Source organism: Lagopus leucura, unplaced genomic scaffold (assembly GCF_019238085.1).
Source record: "Lagopus leucura isolate 7727_CA_CO unplaced genomic scaffold, USGS_WTPT01 Super-Scaffold_100012, whole genome shotgun sequence".
NCBI lineage: Eukaryota > Metazoa > Chordata > Aves > Galliformes > Phasianidae > Lagopus > Lagopus leucura.
In genome coordinates, this window is record NW_024962267.1 from 3,521,466 (window position 1) to 3,545,494 (window position 24,029).

Genomic DNA, 24,029 nt, shown 5'->3' on the forward strand with positions numbered 1-24,029 from the left:
GACTTCATGATAAGCTTGTAGATACAGGTTTGTCAGTATAAAGTCTGAAAAGATTAAGGAAGCTTTACCTTCCTTAAGAGAGATTACTTTGCTAGTAAATAGTTACTGTTCAGATGCAATCAAACTGTATTTTCTTCATTTCTTGGAACATTTACTATCTTTACTGTCTTATTTTGCAGACCCCAAAAAGCTTGCAGAAAAGAGAGATTCATTGGATTATTTGAGACTTTAGGACACAGATTAAAACATGAGATATCTGTTATGGTATTTTAGAAATCTGAAGTAGTAATCGCACTTCAAGATGGCATTCTTGTGAATGATCTAATTGCACACTTCTCAGTGTCAAGGCATTCTGAGAGACCCAGAATAGTATATGCAGAAAGAGCATTTGAAGTGATTAGAAGGAAAAACATTGCTGTAAACTGGAGAAGTTTATGAAAGTGGTGGGAGATCTAAAATGTGGATAGTACTTTGCCATTTTGAGGCTAACCAAGTAGTCTAAACTGTCAATCTGACCAGTGGTTTTTAAGGCTAAGTAAAGCTCTTAGGAAAAAAATATCAGCAAGAGGAAAATGTCTGTCGTCGGTTCCAAACAGATATCTCCAGAGAAGGAGACTCCACAACTTCTCAGGAGGAATGGGGCAGCCTGTTCCACTTTTCTGTCACTCTGACAGTAAAGAAGTTCTTCCTTGTGTTAGAATGGAACTTCTTGTGTTCCAGTCTGCCCACAGCCCCTTGTTCTATTACATACATGTTTACTGTTAAAAATACCCATGTATAGCTAACAATTTTTAGCTTTGTTATCCACAGCTGTCAGAATTCACATACAGTGCCTTAGATTTCATGTGTCAGGAAGAACTGTTTGAAGTAATTTGTAAAGACTTGAAGAATTGCTGTGCTACACTTCCGTAAGTCTCTGTTTTTGCCTAGTGTCAGCTAGTTGTACCTGGTTCACACTGTAGTTGAAAATGGCAGCTGAGAAGGATATGAGGAAGTAGTTCATGCAGTAGTTCATGTGACACCAAGGTAAAGGAGAAATCAAGGGTATTTTGGACAAGAAGATACTGTATGAAAAAGGATGTTAATGTAAACTGTTGGAAGGAAGAAGAGGAGAAAAAAAAATGTAAAGCTAAATCTGGTGAACTGTGAAACTCCAGAGAATAGATGGAGTTAGTGCTGGATTTTTCACATCATGGTATAGTGGATTCTTTCTCTTATGTGGCTCATTCAGTGAAATGTAATATATGCTTGGTCCCACAGGCTGTGCATAAGCAAATTGTTGTATTCGGGATGGATTTGGTTTCAATGATGATCAAATAACCCAACTATTGTGCTGTGAGGAATAATAGCTTCTGGCAGGGAACGACGAAGGAGGAGCAGCTGGAGGCAATAATTACTAGACCCAGATGTGAATTCAATGGACTAGTCCAAATAGCCAGAATTTCAGGAATGGCAAACCTGAAATAAAAGGATAGGTATTTCTTTAAATGTACATCTCATGAGGGGTTTTCTTTTTTGTTTGTGTTGACAAAGAAAGTGTATTAGCAAGAACAATTTGATAAAGCATTAACAGTCTTTGCACTAGAAGCCACTGGGAAGTGGATGGGAACTTCACGATGAACTGAAATTCTGAAATACATTAAGTTGTTTTTACTTAAGTGTTTTGTTGTTCTAAGCTTGATCGCTTCAGTGATTGCTTATAATGTTGTACCAGGGCAATAAACTGCAGCGCAGAGATGAGACTGAGCAACTGTGCTTGGGAAACTAACACTGCCATCACAAAAACTGTTGTGAAACAGGAAAAATAAAACTTTCTGTGAAGATAGAGGACAGAACGATGAGACAATAGGGTTCAGTTAAGGTTTGTGCAAGAGATGGCATTACATAGCCTGTTCATTATTGTCTGTGACAGATTTCAGTGAACAGACAATTCTGCTTCACACCCTGGTATCTCAGGTCATGTTAAGGCAGTTTCAGCAGTAGCTCACCATCTTCAGCTTTTTGATGTAACTTGAGCATGCTGCGTCTTGAACCAAGTAAATGAATTCATCTGTTTTTAGAAAGGTTATTTTTGATATATTTGGCAGTGGGTGACAGAGGAGTGCCAGGGGCACAGTGGTGAAAGGGAGAATGGGAAATGTCTGATTCAGTACTGTCAGTGAAATCCCATGTTGTATAATGAGAAAAACTGCCGTGCTGAAAAATCTGCTGTGACACAGCAACAGCTAAGAATTGTGATCATATCCTGGAGTTTAGCCAGAATAAATATTAGAATTCTACCTTCTAATTATTAACATCAGTAGCTGTGTATTACTTTGACCTTTCCGCAGGCTGGGATTTGCAGGCTGCATCGCACATTATTACAAAAACAAAAAAATATGAATTTACCCTCAGTGATGAAGCCTTTGTTCAGCTTTGTCCTTATCCCTGTGTCCTGGGCTTTCTGTTTCTGACAGTTATGAGGCCTAAGGTTAATTCAAAACTTCCGCTTTATTTATTGAATTCTTAACTTCGTAATCAGTTGATGTTAGTATCAAACAAAACTGAAGTCTGTAGCTGAGAGAAGAGGGAAAGGAGAGGTTTTATGTAAGGAAAAGTGTGCCTGTTTGCATGTAGAGTTAAGATGCTGCTTGTTTCACAGCAGAACAGAGTCTTTTCTTCCTCTGTATCCATTCCCAAAGAAGTGACTCTGTCATTGTGCTGTCAGCATATAGATAGCTCTGATGTTGGCTCAGAAGGACAGTCAGCCCAATTTCCTTGGACTGGAGCAGAGGTCAGTTCCAGAGAAAATTGAACAATGCATTTTTTTATTTTGGTGTGTTTGTATTTCATCGTACAGTTCATTTCCCCACCTCTTCTTATTTTCAAATGGACACAGATTACAAAATGCAACTGGATTTGTTTTACATTACTTTGGTCCCATCTGAAATTATACTTCCTTTCATTTATTCACTGCTTCTGTGGCAGAAGTTTTTGTACAGTGAGATTTATCAAGGTTTCCCATGTGCACTGAGGATTATAAGCAGATGAGTAATTTCCGTACTCTGAAAATGTTTCACAAATTCAGTTTGTGTCATAATGAGGAAGTTGCACTAGCCCTAAAATAATGGCAGAGCAGTTTTTAAGAACTTAATGTGGTTGCTGTGCTTGATATAAACTGAAGCAGCTTATGTAAAACCTTGACATTTAATGTGACTTAACTTCTCCAATTTATATGAAATGAATAAATCAGGCAATTTGTTTTTTCCTGAATGTAAAAATAATTTCATTTATTTTTAATGTTAACAGCCAATCACTGTATTATGTACATAAAGAAGTTTTGCCTAATTTTGTCAGACCTAAGTATTTGCCTCACTGTTATGTGACTGTTAAATAATACTCATGCTCTTTACTACAAGGACATCAATTATTCAAATAAACATGACCAGAAAGTTGGTATCTTAACCTTATTTCAAGTTAAATTCTGGGGGAAAACTATATATAAATTAAAAACATAATGATCACAAATAGTTTAAGAGATTGTCCGTGTTTTTTCAGTCATCACATAATGAGAACAAGTTTAAAAACCAGCGTCATGGGTTGTAGAATATAAGTAGTCATAGTTTAAATTGGAGAAACTTGGTAAGATGAGCAAATCCATTATCTGTATCACTTTGAAAGAAAGACTTGGTAACATGACAGGAATTGATACTCCTTCTTCAGTAGAATTTAATTCTTGTTTCTTTAGGAGGCATGCATATATAAATATGGATATTACTGTTTCAGAGCAGTCATTTTCTGAAATGATCAATTTTAGATGATAGATGGATTATAAATTACAGATCAATTATATAAAAAGCCTTACAGAAAGCTTTTTCTCTAGCTGTTTGAGTGAGGCTGTTTTGTTCTGTACTTCTTGAGACTTAATGTTATAATAAGGATATATATATACATATATGTGTGTGTGTGTATACATGTATATATATATATGCATATATATATATACACACACTTCATCAACAGTAATATACCTGCAGGACAGACAGCTTCTCTAATTTTTTTCAGCAAGCCTTGAAGCTGTATCAGGTTGGATACATTTTGGCTTGCTGATTTTTCTCAGATGGTTTTTATGAAGGGCCCAGTGAAGTTGCTATGTTGTGTGAAGGTTTATAGCTGCCTTAAATAAGTGAGGTTCCCACCAAGAGAGGGAGATGTTTTCCTGCACTTTCTGGTGAGAACAACGGAAGAGGAAAAAAGATGGGAAAAGCCTAAGGACTAAGGGAAGAGATCCTCAAAAGAAATGCTGGATGTGTGAAGGCAACATTTAAACTTCCAAGCAATTGAGAGAAACTCAGTAGTATGTGCTGTTTTCCTTTCCAATGTTTCTATCTGTCAGCCTGAGACTGGTTTCCACGGGGGAGTCGATCAGTTATCCTTGTTCCTTACAATGCAACTCCTGTTGTAGTAGGGAGGTAATCGTCTCTAATGTCGCCATCTCAGTTCTTCCACTGGCATTTAAACAGCCAGCCAACTAGTGCCGGCACTGTTTGGCGATGGGAGTAAGACTCGAAACAGCTGTTTTTTCTGTGAGTGTTGCAGAAGAGGAAAGGTGACAGTGGGGGATGTCTTCGGGCATTGCCATACATCTCTGCTTGAGATCTTGCCCGTGCTTCCCTGTCAATTAAAGAGGGGAGAATTCTTTTTGCTTCCCATCTACTAACATACTCTGCTTTTAAGTATGCAGCAATAAGATGAAGTTATTGAATTAATCTGACTAGTTCAGAAGTTTGCGCTGTCTCTGTGCTTATTTGCTGTCCTTAAAGCTTTGTGGAATTTTGAATGAAGTTTGTAAAACTGGATAATTCCACCTGTGATGGCTGCTTGAATCTTCATATCCTTGCATGAAGGAAGGGAAATCTTTTCTGAGGTCTCAGTATTTCCCAATAGGAACATTCCTTGTAACATCAATGCAATTTGAATATTAGTTGTTATAGCATACTTGTGAAATTCCATACTTTGAAAAACAAATAATTACATTGCTATGTAACTATGCATTGTATTTTGTTAGATTAGGGCCAAAACTTTTAAATGGAAATACTGAATGTTGATTGAGTCAGTATATAAAAATAACTGGTACAGACAGTTCTTGAAAGCTTTAGAATAACAACAGTTAGGTACCTGGATAGTTAACATTCTTAATGAGTTACTCCAGTCTGTTAGTGGCATTAAATGAATTTAATGATTTGACAGGTGATCGGCTTCTAAAAGCTTGATGTAAAATATAATACTATTTAACACTCGGTACAAAATAAAATATGGAGTCATATGGTAGAATGAAAAATAATTTCCTTTGGCTTTTCTTTGCAGACTGATAAGTGAAGAGCTGCCCGAAGTTCCTGTGCTTTATAGAGATGTCTCGTCCCTTTTGCTAATCCAGATTTTAACCATGCCTCAGCCATTGCGCAAAGGTATGTTGCAAGAATATGTGTATTTAAAAGATTATTTATGAGTGTGCATTCATGGTGACTTCCAGAATTGTAAATTGTAGCTTGTCTACTGTGCATTCTAAAGTAATGTTTCTCCCTTATCTACAGAAGGTGGCATTGAACAGAAATTTTTGCTGTAGTTCGACAGGCTTATCTGTGTCCCTTGTCTTCTCACCTTATCAGTCAGCCTATTCAGTAAAGATACAAGAGCTGAGCCAAAACTATTTATTTTCCTGAAGGAGAGGTGTCCTTTGTTTGACCTTCATCTCTTTTCTTAGACGGGCAGCTCAATACTTCAAGTTGAACTGAGTGCCTCAGGCTGAAAGATTGTAATTTAGTTTGAAATTCAGAGTTTAAATTGCAGCACTTGTGTATAATAGGTAATTGCTGTGATGTTGCAACCCCAGTAGAGACAGCATATAAAAAAAATTTGGAGTAAATATTAATTTAAGAACCACGGTTATGATCTTAGCAATGAAAAATGTTTTAAAACATAATTTTCTGTATAAAAGGATCAGATGAAACTTGTCCGTCTTGCTAGTAGTGTGTGCTTCAGGTTATGGTGACTTAGCCCCTCTGCTCTCTGCTTTGATTATTTATAGCTATACCTTGATTTTAAAGAGAGAGCAAAACCATTTTTTAATCTGCTTTGGGATCTGTGTGGCTGTTTTCATGCTTACTGGCTTTTGCTAATTTCTGAATAGGTAAATATGAAGGCTGTTTTACATACACCTAACTTTCTGCTGAAGGAAGTGTTCAGTCCTCGCTACTGATTGTTCAAATTGAGTTAAAACTTGAGCTCAAACAACTTTGTGTCAGTTAACATGGTGGGTTGTGTTGTTTGTTATGTTGTATGTGTTTATGGACTAAACATATCCAAATGATTATTAGGTAAAAAATCTGGAGTAGGAAGCATACTGTTGAAAAGACCTTTCTGGTTTTTTAAACCAGTTTTAATGTAAACTAACTTTATTGGAGTTAAGAGCAGCAAAATATAGTCTAAACAGAGAAACTTCAGGGAAGGGAGTGGTCAAGCCAAAGTACAAACAATAGTGTTTTTGTAGCTTACAGTTGAGCACTGAAGAATACCATTTATGAAAGCCTATCCTAGGAAAGGCAATGTTCAGTTAGTGACGGTAAGGCATCCTATGGATAAGTCTGTAAAATATTGCACATCAGTAGCACATCTTGATTTTGCTCTTAGCTTTAGTATTTGTTGCATTTGAAAGGTTAAAGGCAGGTGGCAGGAAGGTGATGAATGTAACCGCTTCACAACTGCAGAGCATTAAATTGGAAATAAATTAGTATTTATCTTTCTAATTTTTGCTTCATCAAAACAGGCAGAGTGAAAAGATCTTTCATAATACTTTGTCCTGAGGTGTAGAATGCAGTTTAGAAAAATAGGTAATAACATATTTGTGTATAACTTTTGTAATTGGGGGTATAGGTCACAGAGTTGAGTGCAGATATCATTAATTCTTGGTAGAGAGGCTAGGCGTGAAAAGGTAAAAATGAGTTTTGCTGGGTCACGTGCCAGGCTAGGGACAGATGGAAAAATCCATGTTTGACCCTGCTGCTTCCTGAATGTTCTTTGCTGCTTTGAAGTGATTGCAGGGTGCAGGAGTTGTGGGCTTGGCTGACGCCAGCACTCAGACAGGGCAGGCGCCAGTGTGCTGATAGATAAGTTTGAGTATATTCTTTTAATAAAAGACTTAACACCACCTCTTCTGCAGTGTAGTTGCAGTGTGGTGCAGAACGTCATGGTAATGGTGATGAAGAATGTTTGGGGCTTAGAGAATGAAAGATTTCCTTCCTCTTTTAGTGCTGTCTTTTAATGGGACTGGTTCTGCAGTATTTTTTTTTTTTTATAGGCATGTTAATGTGTTCATAGAAGCAATATTTGTATCCTTACAGGAAACTAAAATAGCTCAAGTATTAAATCATCTTTCTGTTCATTAAAACTGTTTTTAGAATAGGCAAACAGGAGGGCTCTGTAAGGAAAGGACCCAAACTTCATCTTCTGCCCTTTGGATACAGCACTAAGAGTTGTGTTAACTATCCTATTAACTCTTGGATGGCTGTCAGTATCTTTTACAATCTGACATCAATTAAGTAATAAAAATGCCATTAACGTTCAGCCTTTTCACTCAGAGAAGAAAATTGATCTGGACACATCGCAACGAAACAGCAAATTAAATCCTTTTCTGCTGGAGGAACTTTGTGGTGGAGGTCAGGGCATTTACAAGCACTTACCAAATTTGTCAAGAAGAGAATGAAAAAGATACAGTATACTTCTTTTGTGGTGTAATCAGCAAAATAGCCTCTGCATTCAATAAATGAAAATAATTTTATGTTTTTAATCATAATTTGTTAAAATGCTTGACACTAGAACATGGGTGTAGCTTTTATAGTTTTACATGCTCAGCATTTTGAAATGTACTCAAGACAAAACACAATCCACAAAGGAGGTTCTGGTTTAATTTTGTTGCAGCTGTAGTGCAGAGGATAGGCAGTTAACAGTTGGGACTTACCAACCGTGAGTAACAGTAAATGGGGATTTTGTTTTTTAGCAGCTCTAGCTCCTTTCTTATTGAAATACAAAATGGTGTTCTGTATGAAGAAAGGCAGTACAGAAATGGAGACAGCAGCTTGTTGGATGCTAAAAACTTAATTGTCCTTGTAAACCAAATTTACAGCCTTTTGGTGACACATTTCCTATATATTGAACAAATCTCTTAATTAAAAATAAACTATTCTTCATAGTTGCCATTAAATGTGAAAATTTTTATTGTCCAAGGACCTGACTTGAGACCCCTGCAAGCAGGTTTGTAATTGCACAGTGTTTGTCGCTTCTACTGTTTTCAAATTCTGTTTTGCTTTGAAAGTAAAATAAATAAATAAAAATTAAAATAAATAAATAAATAAAATCACTGTTGCAAAGTACTTAAAAATACAAAACAAAACTGATTCTGTGTGTGTGTGTGGCTCACAGGTGCACAGGGCCAGTGCTGAGCTAGCTGGCTGTCAGTGGCCTGCTGCTGTCCTCAGTGCCTCACATGCAGGGAGGGGCAGAAATTAGCTGGGGCTCCACTGTGCAGCCCGGCGGTGCTGCTTGGAGCGTCTGTGATGTGAGAGTGACACTGAGAGTTTAGCCTAACTTTCATATGCTGTGGGAAAGGTTTTCTTCCTTAGTGTGTAACACCTAAGTTCAGCCTGCACACACACCTTTATTTCTATTTTCCCAGCTCTGATAAGGCCTGGATGCTGAAGGGTCTGACCTGCATGCTCTGACATGTTCTTTTTTCTCTAAAGTTTCAATGACATGCAGCGAAAGTAGAGCAGGCAGCACTGGGGTGAACACTCAAGCTTTCCTTTAATGATTGGATAAGGATCTTGTCTAAAAATAGGATGAATGTAATCAACTTGAATAGTATCGAATTTGAATGTGGAAGCTGAAGTATTTATCTGTATATATAGAGGCTTTCAGTATGCCTTTCATAGATTGTATTAAGTTCAGCGCTCTGTTCTGAAGATACTTGTTCAAATAACTGATCAAGTTGTAGATGAGGAAGAAAATTTTCAAAGGCTGTTTATATGAAGATGCCCTTTTGAGTTCACTCAAAGATTCTTCCTTTTGCTTTCTTTCTGCTGTCATCACCTGCCAGCATATGCTATCTGATTTGCTAACAATTAAACTGGAAGATTGTTCATAATGCACTAACCTGCACACTTCTTGCACTAATACCAAAGCTAGGGTTTTTGAAATGTTTCCTATATATACTCTATTCTTAAGGTATTTTAAACTCTGTTTTTAAGGGGTACTTAATGGAATAAGGTGCTGTGAAGTAATTTGATTCCAAAAATTTTTTACAAGTAGGAGCATAAAAGCATTTCTCAACATTGTGCAAAAGTAAGAACAAAAATTGACTACTAAACTCTCTCACTTATAGTGACCTAGTCTTACTAATGTAACTTTTAGATTGTCAGAATAGTACTAATTAGTCTTTGTAGGCATATATGTAAGTCCTAATTGCATTTAGTGCAGGATGTTTCACAGTGTATCATCTGCAGCAGAAGGGATGAAGGCATCACAGCTTACAAATATACTAGTGATCTTTAGAATTACTAGAGGGGGAAAAAAACAACAGAAGTGCACAGGCTCCACCAGGGGGCCATTAAGAAAACACAGTGCAGCATCAACAGAAAGGCAGACAAGATAGCGCTTCACAAAGGAAGGAAGCAGCTCTTTGTGCTAGATGAGAATGTAACAGCTCTACAGTTATGGATACCTGCAGATGTCAAGTATCTTTCATTTTAGTAATAAGAAATCTCATATAATAGTGGGATGATAGTTGGTCATCCTAGTGGTTTTTTTTTAATGCAGCTCCCCTGGGATGTTTTTGTTAATAAAATACATGTCTCTAAGCCTGGGCCCTCATTATACAGCAGACTAGCAGACTGTCTCTGAGATGCTCCTCTGATTTTATTTATTTATTTCCTGAAAATACGCCATGAAATTTTACAGAAGTCAGTGCCCAGGCACTCTCCCGTATTAGCTGAACGTGTGCTTTTGGAACATAATTCTCTGTTCTCAAAAAAACAAATTCATCATCATTTATGAGTTATGTAAGTAAATACAACAATAATTTATTTTTAAACATATATGTAAGATATAAAGATCTCTAGTGAATTTAAAAATTAGCTATGGGGTTGAATTAGAGATGAGGAAGAATCATATTTAACGAAGATCAGATTTCAGTAAATGTAATAGTTTTAGCATATTAAGGAGTGCCATGTGCGCACTGTAGGATCACAGAAGAAACTATTTAGAGGAGGACATGGCTGTGGCAGACTGCTGAATGGTGATCAGTGGTCTGATTTTCCTGCAACAAAAATAAATTCCAAGATGCAAATCTGATAATTGAAATGCAGACTGTTGTTATTGGCATAAATAATTTTGATACAACCGAAATCTTTGCAATGTTGTATTAGGGAGGAATATCTTGATTTCCACTGAGAAAGCCTTCTGCACACTTAGCTTCTTCTTCAGTTAGATGTTGGAATCATTTCTCAGCTGTTATTGACACAGGCTGTATTCAAATACAGCTGGCAAACAGAACTTTTCTAAGAGGCTCTTCTAGTCAGCAAAGCCTAGAATTTCCAAGAAAAAGCAAAGGATGGAGAGGGCAGTATTTAAAATACAGATGTTACTGCCCTCTATCTCCAGATCCTGCTTGTCTTGTTAGGGCCAGCTCAGAGAGTCTCTTGGGTGGTGTATTCCAAACCTCCTTTCATGCTTCAAGAGTGCTGTCTTCTGTTCACTTAAATTATGAACAATTTAATCAAAACACAAAAGATGCATACCAGTGTTTTTAGCTGAGCTAACTAAGCTGTTTCAATATATCTATTGTTCTGATTTTGAACATGTGACTAAAATATAAAGAAAAGAACAACAAAATGTTCTCTCTGGTGAGTGTTAATATCTTCTGGTTGAATTGAGTGAATTATGTTCTTCAATATTTTAAGAATGAAGAGAGCTATTCGTATTACTTAGAACATCAAAAGTTAAACTTTAAAATTTAACACAATATGTAAAGAGATAAAGCAAATGTGTGAGGACCATTACAGCTAATCTGTATTGGTAGATTAGCCAAAATGGCAACCTTCTTGCTGAGTGTTTGCTTCACCAAAGTTCTTGGAGCCCCACGTGGTCTACATATTCATGTAAGATAGTCAGTGTTCAAAAGAGATTGCAGTTAGGCAAGAGGTTGGGAAGACAACTGGTACTTGTATAGGTATGCAATCACACTTGCCTGCATTCTCTTTGAATCCTTTTCTTTTTTTAAAGCTAGAGCAGCACCAAATATTTTTAAAGTAGATGGCTTCTGCAATAAGCTTGTCTTATGAATGTAGGAGATTGTGAAATTTGAAGTTTTTACTTCTGTCTGAGTCAGTTATATCTGCAGAAAAAACAATTTCATTATTGTTTTCACAGGTCTTTATTGCTTGTGTCTGCTATTGGCTGAGTTGGAACTCTGTGCTTGAGGTCATTTATAGCTGCAGTTGTAGGCTTTAGCTCAGGCTGAAGAGGCATTTATAAATTCTCGGAGTGCTCATGGTTGAATTTTGTGCATCTCAGCCCAAAAAATTTACAGAAATTTTACCCCTTCTATTCCTCAGAAGGATTTCTAAGGAAGTAGAAGTCTCAGCAGAGGAGAAAAGTGTGGCCTAGAGTGTTAATGGGATACGATGGATTCCCATTCTGGGAAAATGTGGAGAGGAAAGCCAGCTATAATGCTACCTGCTGAAGAATTGGTTGAGTGAAATGTTGCGGAGTTTGTTGTCATGTTTGATGTGAACAAGTCAGGAAGATAATGAAAAAAAAAAAAAAAAAAGTAGTATTAATTTCATCATTAGAATAAACAATCATTTTAAGTGCTTAAATTATGCTTGTTTTATACACTCAATGACATTATAAGTATCAAAATCCATCTCTGCATTCATTTGTAAACATTTGTTAAATATAAAAACAATTGTTAGTTCATAAACTTCATTATGCACCTAAGTCTTAGGTGTGTTCATTTCAGAAATCAGTAGTTGTTTTTGATACCAGGTAGAAGAAAAGAGAAGGAAGGCATTTCATCTCGCTTATCACCTTTTCATCTTCATGTAAGAAGCTTGTTAAAATCCTTTGGGAAGAAAAAATGAAGTTTAACCCAATTTTTGTAAGGTGTTTACATAAATAAAATTATTTTGCTTGACTTCAAAGCTTCAGTAGTTTTTTTTTTTTTAATAAAATCTTCATTTTTATGTACATTGTTTTAGATTTAATATATTGCTGTTATAGTTGTGCTTTAAGAAGTGGTAAAACTAATGATAGAAACTTCTTTGATCTACCTGAAGTTTTTAGAAATCAGATCATTTGCAAAGAGAGATACAGCCCAAAGTAAAAAGAGACAGAGATTGTTGCTGCATTTTCCTTTTAGAGATGATTACATTCACCTTTTTCCTGTTCCAGTTTTAGGACGTTGCATATCAACTCTGTTAGCTTCCCAGAAAAGATTTCAAAGCCTTTTTCCTGCGGCTTATATGTAGGAGATAAGCCCTTTAAATATTATGAAGAAGCGTAAGCAAATAAAGATTTTTCTTTTAAACCAAGTTCTAAAACAATAATCTGTCCTTTATCCTACTTCTGTATTCACATGATGTTTGGTAAATAATTATTCAGTGTAAGAGTGATTTGCAGCATGTCTGATATGACTGGATCCTTATCTGGATGCAGAAAGAAACTGGAGTATGATAAATGTCCTTTGTGCTGTGATTTCTTTACAAAATTAACTCTTCCAGTATTTGTATGACTGTGACTTAACTCCAATTTAGTCATTACCAGTTGGTGTGGTAGGATGCTAGCTTACATCTACAGGACCTAGTTAGTTGTAGCCATCAGTAGTCAGTGGCTTAACATGAGGCAACATTTTGACAAAACAGAATTTTGTAACACCATCAAGTCCTTAGGAGAGATTACTTGTGATCAGGATTAAGATGAACATGTGGAACAGTGGCAAATTACTTGCCCTTTACTTGTTCAGTTCACTAGGGTACTGAAGTTGGTTTTGAAAGTAAGTAAATATAATGGTTTTATGTCTTTGGGTTTTTTTTTATACTGTCAAGTGAAAAGCAAACAAAAAAATCTTTAGCTAAAGCCTCTGCAGTCAGTATGATTGCTAAAAATATAAAGTGTTTGTAAATGACTTGCTTTGTTTTACAGAACACTTCACCTGCATTGTAAAGGTGCTGTTTACTTTATTGTACACCCAAGCCTTGGCAGCACTTTCTGTTAAATGCAGTGCTGAAGATAGGATGGCATGGAAGCAGTCAGGAGCTCTCAAAAAGGTTGGTTAATTTATTAAAATACTAATATTTTTCATTTATTACTATTTATTACTAAAATTTTTCATTTATATTCCTGGTAAAAATGTAACAAAATGCTCTGCTTTACATATAATAATTTGCTTCTTCTTAACAAAAATTGAGTATTTTGTTTCTGCATGTGCCATTTTTACAGGCTTTGCAGATTTCAGGGAAATCTTCCAGTTCCAGAACTGAATTTCAGATTTGAGATTATAACTATGTAGTATCACTTTTGAGTTTGTTACAATGGTAAAAAGGTAGTATTCCTTCCTAGATAAACCGTGTGTTGGTCAGATGCACCACTCCTTTACCAGACATACAGGTAGACAAGCTTATTGCTGGAAAAAGCCTTTCTTGTTCATGCTGTTCTTGGCTAGCCATCCTCATGTCTCTCAATTTGCAGTCTGAGGTGCTCAGGTGAGAAACAAAGAAGGAAATTAAGAAAAGTGTGAACTAAATAGGGGAAATATTTCCTTATCATTTCCTTATCTTTTGATGGCATTTACGAGTTAAAGGGAAGCTCAGCTGATTGAATGCCAGTTCTTACCAAAAGACACAGTTCCCTTAGCCAGTCTTCCCCACCTTCTTCCTGCACTGGCACTATCATTCACTTAATCCTTCAGCTAGTCTTCTGCTCAATGGATTGATTAGTCAGAAGGCTGCCAGTGCATACCAACGGAAAAGATGGAAGTGTTGGGGCAAGAGAGGAAATGGAAGCAGGAGTATTCCTCTACACAACACCTGGTTGTGTTGGCTGTAAAGTGAAAGGCACACTGAGAAACTCGACCTGCATTTCACGTGTAAGTTGGATTTGTAGCTCTGGTCTGTCAGTACTCCAAGGTGCCAATGACATGTGTTGGCCAACACTGAATAATAATGCACTTCATTAAATTTCCGTTCACGTCATTCTTTCAATGTATTTTTATGTCATTACAGTTTCAAGAACGTTTGCTTAAGAATGTTGCTGTTGTGGGTTTTTTTGGTTTTGTTTTGTATTTTTCTGTTTACTTAAGTGATTCCCAAATGATGGATTTTCTACAATTTTAAATCATTGGTGGAAGGCATTAAAGCATATTAAGTGCTACCAGTTTATATTCTTTTGTAGTCCATGTGATAAACACGGGCTGCTTTTTTGTTAGCAGCAGAAGTTTGGGTTTATCTGAACATACATCTACAATGCTTATTTTGCTGTCTGCAATGAGAGATTCGATTGTATAAAAACCGACTTAGGGCATTGACAGGTCAGCTTGCTACCTATGTTACTAAGATGTTTTCTTATAGAAGCGTAAAAGCATTTGCAGCACGTAAAGAAACTTGTGCTTTAGGCTTGTGAATAATGATAATGTCTCAGATAATGGTTTTCTACAGTAGCTGTTTCTTTTGATATTGAAGACAGCTCCATTTTAGTGAAATTTTCACTGGTATGCTTGTCTTTGGATGTTAAGAATGAGTGGGAAATTGTAGTATATTAAACAGGACGTTAATGTGAATGGATCCTGTTATCTAATGTGGTTCAAAGAGCCCAACAAATTAACTTCTGTCAGCTTGAGAATTTTGGCTTTTCTCCTGTGATAAGCCCATTGGAAATTGACAGTTTTCTGAGTGGTAGAGCAAAGAAGTAGGAGGTAAATAGGAATGCTGCTCCTTGCTGCATATATTCTGCATGGAGAGTCTCTCAATCCCTCTTAAAAACATCCTCCTCCTTGCTCTTGTCTTGTGTAGATCATCTGTGTACAGAGGTCCAAGTTCTGACAGAAGCTTGGCTGTACGTGCTCAGGTTGCTCTCTACGTTATCCTTGTGTTTTCCTTCTTGACTTCCAGCCCAAGAGCAGTAGTTTTGCAAAAGGCCCACAGATGAGCTTGTCCTTCCCCAAATGTATTTCTGGATTTTCTTCCTCTTCTTCATCCTGCATAATGTTGCTGCATGGACCCAATGTGTGTTCAAGAGATCTCTGAGTGCTGGCTGGTGGTAATTGCACAGCTCTCTCTTCCTCTCTCCCAATTCTGCTGCAGCCCATCTCTTCTTTCATCAGCCATGTTCCTGCTAATGCCTACCTAGCAAACATAATCTTAGCCATAGTCCTCAGATTAAGTACTTTGCTTTGCATGTGATGAAGGAAATTGTCTTTATTTAAGGAACGTAGCTTTTCCTCAGAGTTTCTGAAGGCCCAAATGGTTTTAAAAGTTTGGTTCAGGCTGGCTTTTTCTTGCATGCTGACAACGCTGGATGTTTTGATCCTCTGATGCCTACAGAGATCACACTTTTGTCTTTTGTGGATAATGCCAAGTGAGTCTTTGGTATTCTGGGTGCCATGCCTGAGCTGAAGTCTTTCCCCTCTGTTGACACCAAGTGATCAAACCACTAACATAGCTCAGAATTCTTACTGTGATTTCCCTGGGTACAATCTGGTATGACTTGGAAGAAAAGTAATTATGGGAATACAGGTTTCTGTTTCTGATGGCTTTTGTAATTGTTGCCTTTAAATGGTGTGATGCAAAGCTAAGTGGCTATTTGTTCTTTCTACTAAACATGTTTTTCCCATCTGCAGTAGATACTATTCATTTCAAACACAACTTTTTTTTTTTTTTTTTTTTTTTTTCATAGACTTGTTTCAATTTACAATACATGGCAAGAGTTTGTAACTTACTCTGATGCGTTTTAGGAAAAAATCATTTTCTAAAATCATTTTTATTAAAATTCAAGTTCTGCCAAAACACAATCTATCCATAAAGCAATTATTTCTAACTTTAAACATCTTTATGTTCTCGCAAAAAAAAAAAAAAAAAAAAAAAAAAGAAATACATAAAGTGTTTTCACAGAACACTGTTTAGAATATATATAATTAAGGTAGTAAATCGTATTTCATTCTATGAACTAAATGCATTTCCTTTTTGTAAAATTATGCCTTCAGTTGTTTTAAACAACATGCAGCTTTATCAGTCAAAATGCATATGCTGATGAAAAGAATATGTATTTTATCACTGTTACTTTTACAAGAAATTCTTCTTTTTGTGACCAGGCAATTTTTATTTCTTTATTTTCAGAATACATGCAATGGAGAAAAATCTTGGGAAGTATTGCTGGGTCATGTGGTGAGCGAGCTGTCTATGGGGAAGATATATGAAGAACAAGAGACTGATGAATTAACAGTGGTATTGGCAAATCTCTTGAAAATTTATATAACGTCCCTTTTCTATCTCTTGTTGAAGTATTTCAGCGTGGTTGTTGTAATGACTTTTCTCTGATCTTGCTAAAGACTGCAGTACCACTCTATTTTCTAGATCAAAGCACATCCCCTTGGGAGAATTTGTCTATGCAAACCTTTCTTTTACTGACAGTGCTGCGTTGAGAAAGTTGTTGACAAATATTTCTTATAATTGCGTGTTCTAATCATGCACAAAAAGCCTTTTGGAAACTTGGAAAACTGAATGTTTAAGTATCTGTCTGGGGAAGTTCTGTGGAGGGGGGCAGGGGGTTTGAAGCAACAAAGTTCTTTCAGATTATTAGTGGACTGCCAGCCCTCGAAACATGTGTGTGATACACTGTATCTTAATGGGAGTGCATGTGGATACATTGGACAAATACTGCAGTTTCTTACATTGACGACAGCTTATTCAGAATTTAGTAATTGCTTCCTTCCCCCGTAGGTAAATCCTGATTCTGTAGAGTGCTATCTGCAGCAGTTCTGCCTACCTTTCCTCAGGATCACCAGCCTACTTCAACACCATCTTTTTGGAGGGGATTTACCTAGTTGCCAGGTACAGACTGGGAAGGGCGCACTCAAATGTATCCACTTAAAAGCTGTTGTTTTGTTTTTGATTTTTTTTTTCTTAACGCCTATTCCTCTGCAACATTATTTCTCTTCTTTGTATTTTTTTCCAGGGCGTTTTCCCTGAAAAATGTTATATTTAAAGCAAACAGAACAACAACAAAAAAACTCACAGCAGATACGTGCTTGTTTTAACTGATCATACCTATCTGTCTCATAAATTACAGCAGAGCTTTAAAGCTTACAGTGCATTTGCAGAGATGACAATCTGCACACAGACTAGACTTCAGTCCTGAGTTTGCTTAATGTCCGTTCATATTTGGGCTTTATTCTTAGAGACAGTGCATCAGCAGACAATCGTGCTTAAGCTCTGTGAGATATTAAGCTGATTTAAATAGTTTGCTGCTTCTCATTTCATGGCATCAAAATTATCACCTACCGCTACAAACTTTCTGGTTTTTATTGTTTGTTCTGTTTTTCCTATTCTGACTGGTTTTATTTTGAGAATCCAGTTTGAGATAATTTGGAAGAAGAAATTAGGAAATACAACCTTTTCTGTTTTTGTGAATATATTCTAGTACAATAATGCTAATAAATTTGCTATTGCTATTGGAATAGAGACTTTTTAAATAAACTGTGTATAGTCTAATAAATATAAAAATTTAAAGCACAAGCACTAATCTAAAATCTCTGGTTTTGTATCAAAAGGAAGATGAAGAATTCACAGTTCTTGCAAGCTGTCTGGGTCTGTTACCATCTTTTCAGTCATCTGATGAATTCACCAGTGCCTCTTGTCTTGATTGGCCAGTGCCAGCATTTGACATGATATCACAATGGTGCTCAGAGTTGGCTTCCTTTGCAGACAGACATCCAGATCAAGTAAAGGTATGTAGCAGAATTACTTGTGATGCAAGTGTAGCTGATGTGGTGCTGATGCAGAAGCAGCTGCTAATTGTTTGACTGTGTACTTGCCCTCTTGTGTAGGATCAGAGAACCTGACTTGTATATAAGAAAGAGATTGTGTTCAGAAATGTTAGTTAGTGGATATGGATATGGATTTGAATGGTTACAAAAAGGAATAAGAAAGCCTAACTATTTTCAATATGATTACTGGAGGCATTATAATCTAAGGATGGCATTTCTATTTTCTAACTGCTCCCATATTTTCTGCACCTAGTGCCTATTCAGGTCATGTAACAGAAGCTTTCTTCAAAGAAAATATTTAGCAGAAGTCTGTTGTGCCTATTAGATGCCAGCGATATTTTTGAGCATCAAAGAATCGTTTGAGATGGAAGCATCCTTTAAATGTCATCTAGTCCAATCCCTTGCAGTGAACGGGGACATCCATGGTTAGATTTGGTTGCTCAGAGCCAGATTATGTCTGGCCAGGTCTTCAATATCTCTAAGGTCGGGTCATCCACCACATCTCTGGGCAACTTGTTCCAATGCTTTACGTTTATTGTAAAAACAAACAAACAAACAAAAAAAACACCACCTTTTTCCTTATGCCCAATCTAAATCATCATCAGTATTGAAAAAGATCAAAATGATAAAAGCTGTTTAACAGTTTACTTGTAACAGATTCTGCATCTTCTGCCAAAGATGCAAAAAAAAAAAAAAACAAAAAAAACCAAACAAACCCAAGAACAAAAACAAGCAAACAAAGCAAAACAAAAAAACAGGATTTGAATAAGCAGAATTTTCCCCCACTTTTCCTCCAGTGGATGTGGTGAGCAGCAGTCCTCTCCGTTTTAGCCATGAAGGTTATTGCACTTCAGTGATGTCACATTTAGAAAACATCCTTGGGAAATGGTTAGCACTCATTTTGTACCCGTTAAAAAAGACAAAATGTGTCCACAGGAAGGGTGGTCAGGCAGAAGCAGGGGACTGTTGCACGACACTTCCTAATATGTGAAATATAGAAGGACTGAGAGAATGACATTCTGCCATTCTTCGATAATCTTGTCTTAGTTTTATGTAAGTGAATGTGCAGAACTGATACATTGTTCTTTCTTTCTAGGCTTTGCTTGTCCAGGAGCCTAAGTGGGACTTACCACGTCTCCTTCAGTTGCCTGAGAATTATAATACCATTTTTCAGTATTATCACAGAAAGACTTGTACTGTTTGTACCAAGGTTCCTAAAGATCCTGCTGTTTGTCTAGTTTGTGGTACTTTTGTATGCTTGAAAGGATTATGCTGCAAACAACAGAGTTACTGTGAATGTGTACTGGTAAGAGAGATAATTCCAGTTCTGTACTTGTTCTCATTCTGACAGGCATTTTCAACTCCATTGCTTGGTCCTGATGTGATCCTGATCTCATATGAATGTTTGTATCTTCTTAAGCCTTTATTTCTAATACTTGAACCTAGATTGGATTCTGAAAAACAGTTTTATTAATCTTTTTAAGCCTCTGGCCTAATTTCCCCTTGTGGAAAAACTCTTAAAAAGTGGTTGTGGGCAGTGTTGACACATGGTTTTCATTTTAACCTATTGAAATTTGCTGCCTTCAGAATGCTCATATCACTGGACAGTTACAAGAAGTCTGGAAATACATGGGCTTCACAAAACTGAGGAGAAATGTATAGCTAGGGCATAAGTCAAACCCAAATAAATTCCATAAGGATCATGTAATTCCTTACACTTATCTTTCTCCCTTATTCTGCTATTACAGTGGGAGAAGAGAGAAGTAGGCAAAACTTAAAATGCAATTAACAGTTACATATAAGGTGTATGTATGCTTCATGCAAACAGTTGGAAAGAGTTAAGAACCTATGTAACTAATTACATTTTACTTCAGTCAGTGGAGTCATACCCTTTATTTGTAATAAAGCTATCTAGAAAAAAATACATACTTTACATACAGAAGTGAGTGACATATTGAAGCAAACAGGAATTAAAAGATTTGTAGAACTGCATACTAGCATTCTATGAGCGTAGATAGAGAAAGCAAGATTTTTTTTTAACTATTTTCTCTTTTTTTGCCATCTATGCAGAATATTTGGTGATTCTAAATGGTTTGTTATACAACAAATTATAAATATTGTAGAGAATGCTTTTGTTCAGTTTTCTTATGTAACTCTTCACAGAATATGAGTACTTTCCCTTGTGTTATCAGAACCATTTTTGTATGTAAAGTTATGGCAGCACAAGATACAGAGTTCTGGTTTGTCTGGAGAATTTTGGGGCAGGATATACCTTATCAAACTGTACCCTAGTAAATAATGCATGTTTCAAGAAAAACTAGTTTATATTTTGAAAGTCCTTTTTGTTATAAAGTTAACAGAGACTAACAATCTTTGTACTCTTCCCTTTCTGCACTCATAATTATACAGCATTCACAAAACTGTGGAGCTGGGACAGGAATATTTCTTTTGATTAATGCATCTGTCATCATCATCATAAGAGGCCATCGTTTCTGCCTTTGGGGCTCTGTTTATCTAGATGCACATGGTGAAGAAGACAGAGATCTTAGGTAATGATTTAATTACATATACGTTTTATTGTTGCTGCTCTGTGTGTATCAGTTATATATAATGCAGTAGCAGATAAAAATCTCTACCTTCCTTGAAGGGAAAACACCCACTTTCTGCAAGTTTCTCCAAGAGGGAGAAGGAGTGCAGCAATCTTACTTAAAACCAAAAGCCCCCTACTAATAAAAATATATGCTTCTCTGGGGGAGGGGAAGGATGAAATATGAATATTCTATATATTTGTTTATATTGACAATGTTTTAACAATGAAGTTGTTTTCCATTTTATGTGACATATTAACCATTAGTATGTTGTTTTGTTTTTTTTAAACAGGCGTGGCAAACCTCTCTACATATGCAAGGAAAGATACAAAGTGCTTGAGCAGCAGTGGGTGTCTCATACTTTTGATCATATCAATAAAAGATGGGGGCCACATTACAATGGCTTGTAAATCACCATCATCTTCATACCATATCATCGCTGTTACCACGAATGAATGCATCTTGACTGACAATAGCTTTAAATGAATGGGAGTTGAGCTCTTTGCCTCGGGGTAGAGTGGGGAATGGGCATAAAAGGGAAATGGAACTTGGTCAACACATGAAATTTTTTTGCATAATATGCTGCTGTTGCTATTAAATAGTCATATAATAATTTGAAATTAAATCCTCAAAATGGTGTGAGCAATGATTGCACTCAGTAGTCCTACTTTTTTTGTCTGATATTGTTAAGAAGCACAAGTTTTACTTACAGTTGTTTAGAGGCTCCAGGGATAGCTGACAAGTTTTTATTTTTCTCTGCGTGGAGTTGAGTTTTTAGCAATTTTTGCTGAAACTGTATATGTGTACTACATCTTCTATGTTGGATATTTTTTTTTGCCTTTCTTGTGTTGGTTTGAGGTTTTTTGCTTGGTATGCATTTGTAATTAGACATGAATTGTACAATGATTGTGAGACTGCATGGTAACAATTGGTCTGAAAGTTGAATTTTAAAGATTTCACTTACCACAAGAGGTCTATTGAAATATTTCAGGCATTACTGAAAACTTATGCTTTCTCAGGAATTTCATAGATTATTTTTTTTCTTCCATAAAATACATGAAATAGTTGTAAATTAGGTAGGTCATTGCTCTTAACATAATCCAGAAAACACATTCTTTTTGTTCTCTTCCTGACTTTTTTTCCATATCAATTGAATAAACCATTAGTGATAACACGTACAGAAGTTGCTGTATATAGGGAATTAGTATGGCGCCTGACACAGCAGATCCCAATCATAAGTGTTACAACCATAAGCCTGTCTCTCATTACAGACCAAACGTATGTTTCAGAATTATTGGTTTGGAAATGTGCAGGCTGTTCTACAAAGGAAACATAATTTTGTATCTTTCCTGTCATTCTGGGAGGTTCTTCTATTGCATTTGTTCAGAATAATCAATATTCTTTCTGCTTGGTTTTCCAAAGGAAAGGAGAGAAAAAAAAAACAAACAAAAAAACTTTGAGGGGTAGCCTATGTGAACACACAGTGCATATGTAGCCTCGCTGGAAGAATGCCAGATCAGTTCATGTTTAGAGGGCTAAAACAATTCAAGAGAACAGGCCAGACTGGACTAAACCCTGCTCTGTGTACATTGGCAGGAAAGATTACAGTTAAAATACCGGTATGTAATATATCGCTACTGATGTTTTTCCACAGGTGTTGGACATGTTGGCTATTTCATACAGCACTACCAAGCAGTTCCTGGTATTTTTGACTTTCATAGCTTGTGTGTAAAATAAAATTTGTATGTGTAAGATAAAAACATCTTATGATTAAAAAAAAAAACATGTATACAGTGAAAACAGTTCCCCAGTGGAAGTCATTATGTAGTGAAAAGCGTATAGGGGAAACAGAATGACTGAGTAGTAATCAAGGAGAATGGACAGAAGGAAAAGTGAGTAAATACAATGAATTTTTCTGGATAACTGCAACTCGAAACCCCCTACAATAATGGATGCTGGTTTTTATACATACGTATAAATATATATATATATTTCAAAAATATTACAGTACTTCCTGTAAGATTAAAGTTACTGTTTCACCAACTAAGCAGCTATGTCTTTTTCCAGAATATTACTTTTTTGATACTGTATTATAAGTTCTGCCTGTAATATTTTTGCATTGCTCATTATGAGTATCAGGCCATTTTGTAAGTGTGGTTGAGAAGCAAAAAGTTTCTTTACATCTCCAGCATAACATTATTACAGGGCTCATGAACTTGAGTAATCCTTAGTTTGAAGCACCGATGCTATATTCACACGAGATAACGTATCCAGAATTTGATTACTGTGTTCTGTTTGAAATGGAGCGTTCTCTGGTTGTGCATATGGATGTGAATTAAACTATTAGCCTTAACTTTAACATTGGGGTATTTCATAGCGTTTATTTTAGTACTGGTGAATTAGTCACCAGTCAATTTAAAAACACAAAAAAATTACTATGTTGAAAATTGTACTTGAATATCCTTGCATGCTGCTAAACAAGAGTTTTTATTTCCCCCATTACTTTTTTTTATCCTGTTTTATGAAGCTAACTTTGAAAAAATAACAGGTCCAAACTAGAGTGGCGTGTGTGTGCATTACTCAAATGTTCTGGTGTGATATCCTGTAGGAATGATCATTTAAGTACAGTACATTACTGTAGAATATAAATCTATCTTAAAAATACATCAGAGAACTACAAAACTAGGAATACAGTAATCGGCATTGTAAGATATGTTAATAAAAGTCTCCTGTCAATCTGTGTGTTGGTGAATTTGTTTCTTTCCACCTCAGACATCCAAAATGCAATTATTATTGAATTCCACACAATAGTCAGGCAGTTATTTGAATGTCAGAATTTTAAGCAAAGTACTTTCTGTAGAGAATGATTCTGATTTGTTTATTCCTTTGTTGCTTGCATGCAGTTGTGTATGTTTGATGAGTAATTTGGATTATTTCATTTTATGCATACCTGCACCACTTAAGGCTGTGCTTACTTTTATGCCTGTTATTACAATGTTGCTGCTGCAAAGCACTAGCATTAAAATGCTGAGTTAAGAAACTGTCTTTCTGGGAAAGCTGTTCTTGATCATTTCTTCTGTCAAATGTGCTTCTGGAATAACTATCACTGCAAGTTCTTGTATGTATACATTTGTGTATTAAATTTTGCCTTTTTTTTTTTTTAACCTTTGATGAATTTGGTGAAACAGTCTTGATTGAACAGCATGAAATTCCAAGTGAATCTTTTCATCATCTCTACAGTAGGAATCTCGCATAGCTCACGTTATTGCACAAGAATGTGATGTTTTGCTTTAAGAAAGTGCTTGTTTTGCTCCAGCATCCAAAAAATGATTTTAGTTTTGGAATCCCATGAGATCAGTTTGTGCTGTGTG

General features: G+C 36.1%; 1 protein-coding gene across 2 annotated transcripts in view; it reads left to right on the plus strand.

The window, feature by feature from the left end:
* UBR3 (ubiquitin protein ligase E3 component n-recognin 3) overlaps positions 1-23,394 on the plus strand; it is a 94,542-nt gene extending 71,148 nt beyond the window's left edge. For both annotated transcript variants that reach the window (XM_042874406.1, XM_042874407.1), the window contains 8 exons: positions 5,347-5,447; positions 13,234-13,358; positions 16,422-16,529; positions 17,025-17,135; positions 17,855-18,031; positions 19,167-19,376; positions 20,480-20,619; positions 20,951-23,394. In XM_042874406.1, coding sequence (XP_042730340.1) covers positions 5,347-5,447; positions 13,234-13,358; positions 16,422-16,529; positions 17,025-17,135; positions 17,855-18,031; positions 19,167-19,376; positions 20,480-20,619; positions 20,951-21,068 — 1,090 coding nt within the window. In that variant the 3' untranslated portion in view covers positions 21,069-23,394. The remainder of the gene's footprint in view (positions 1-5,346; positions 5,448-13,233; positions 13,359-16,421; positions 16,530-17,024; positions 17,136-17,854; positions 18,032-19,166; positions 19,377-20,479; positions 20,620-20,950) is intronic.
* The last annotated feature ends 635 nt before the right edge of the window (positions 23,395-24,029 follow it).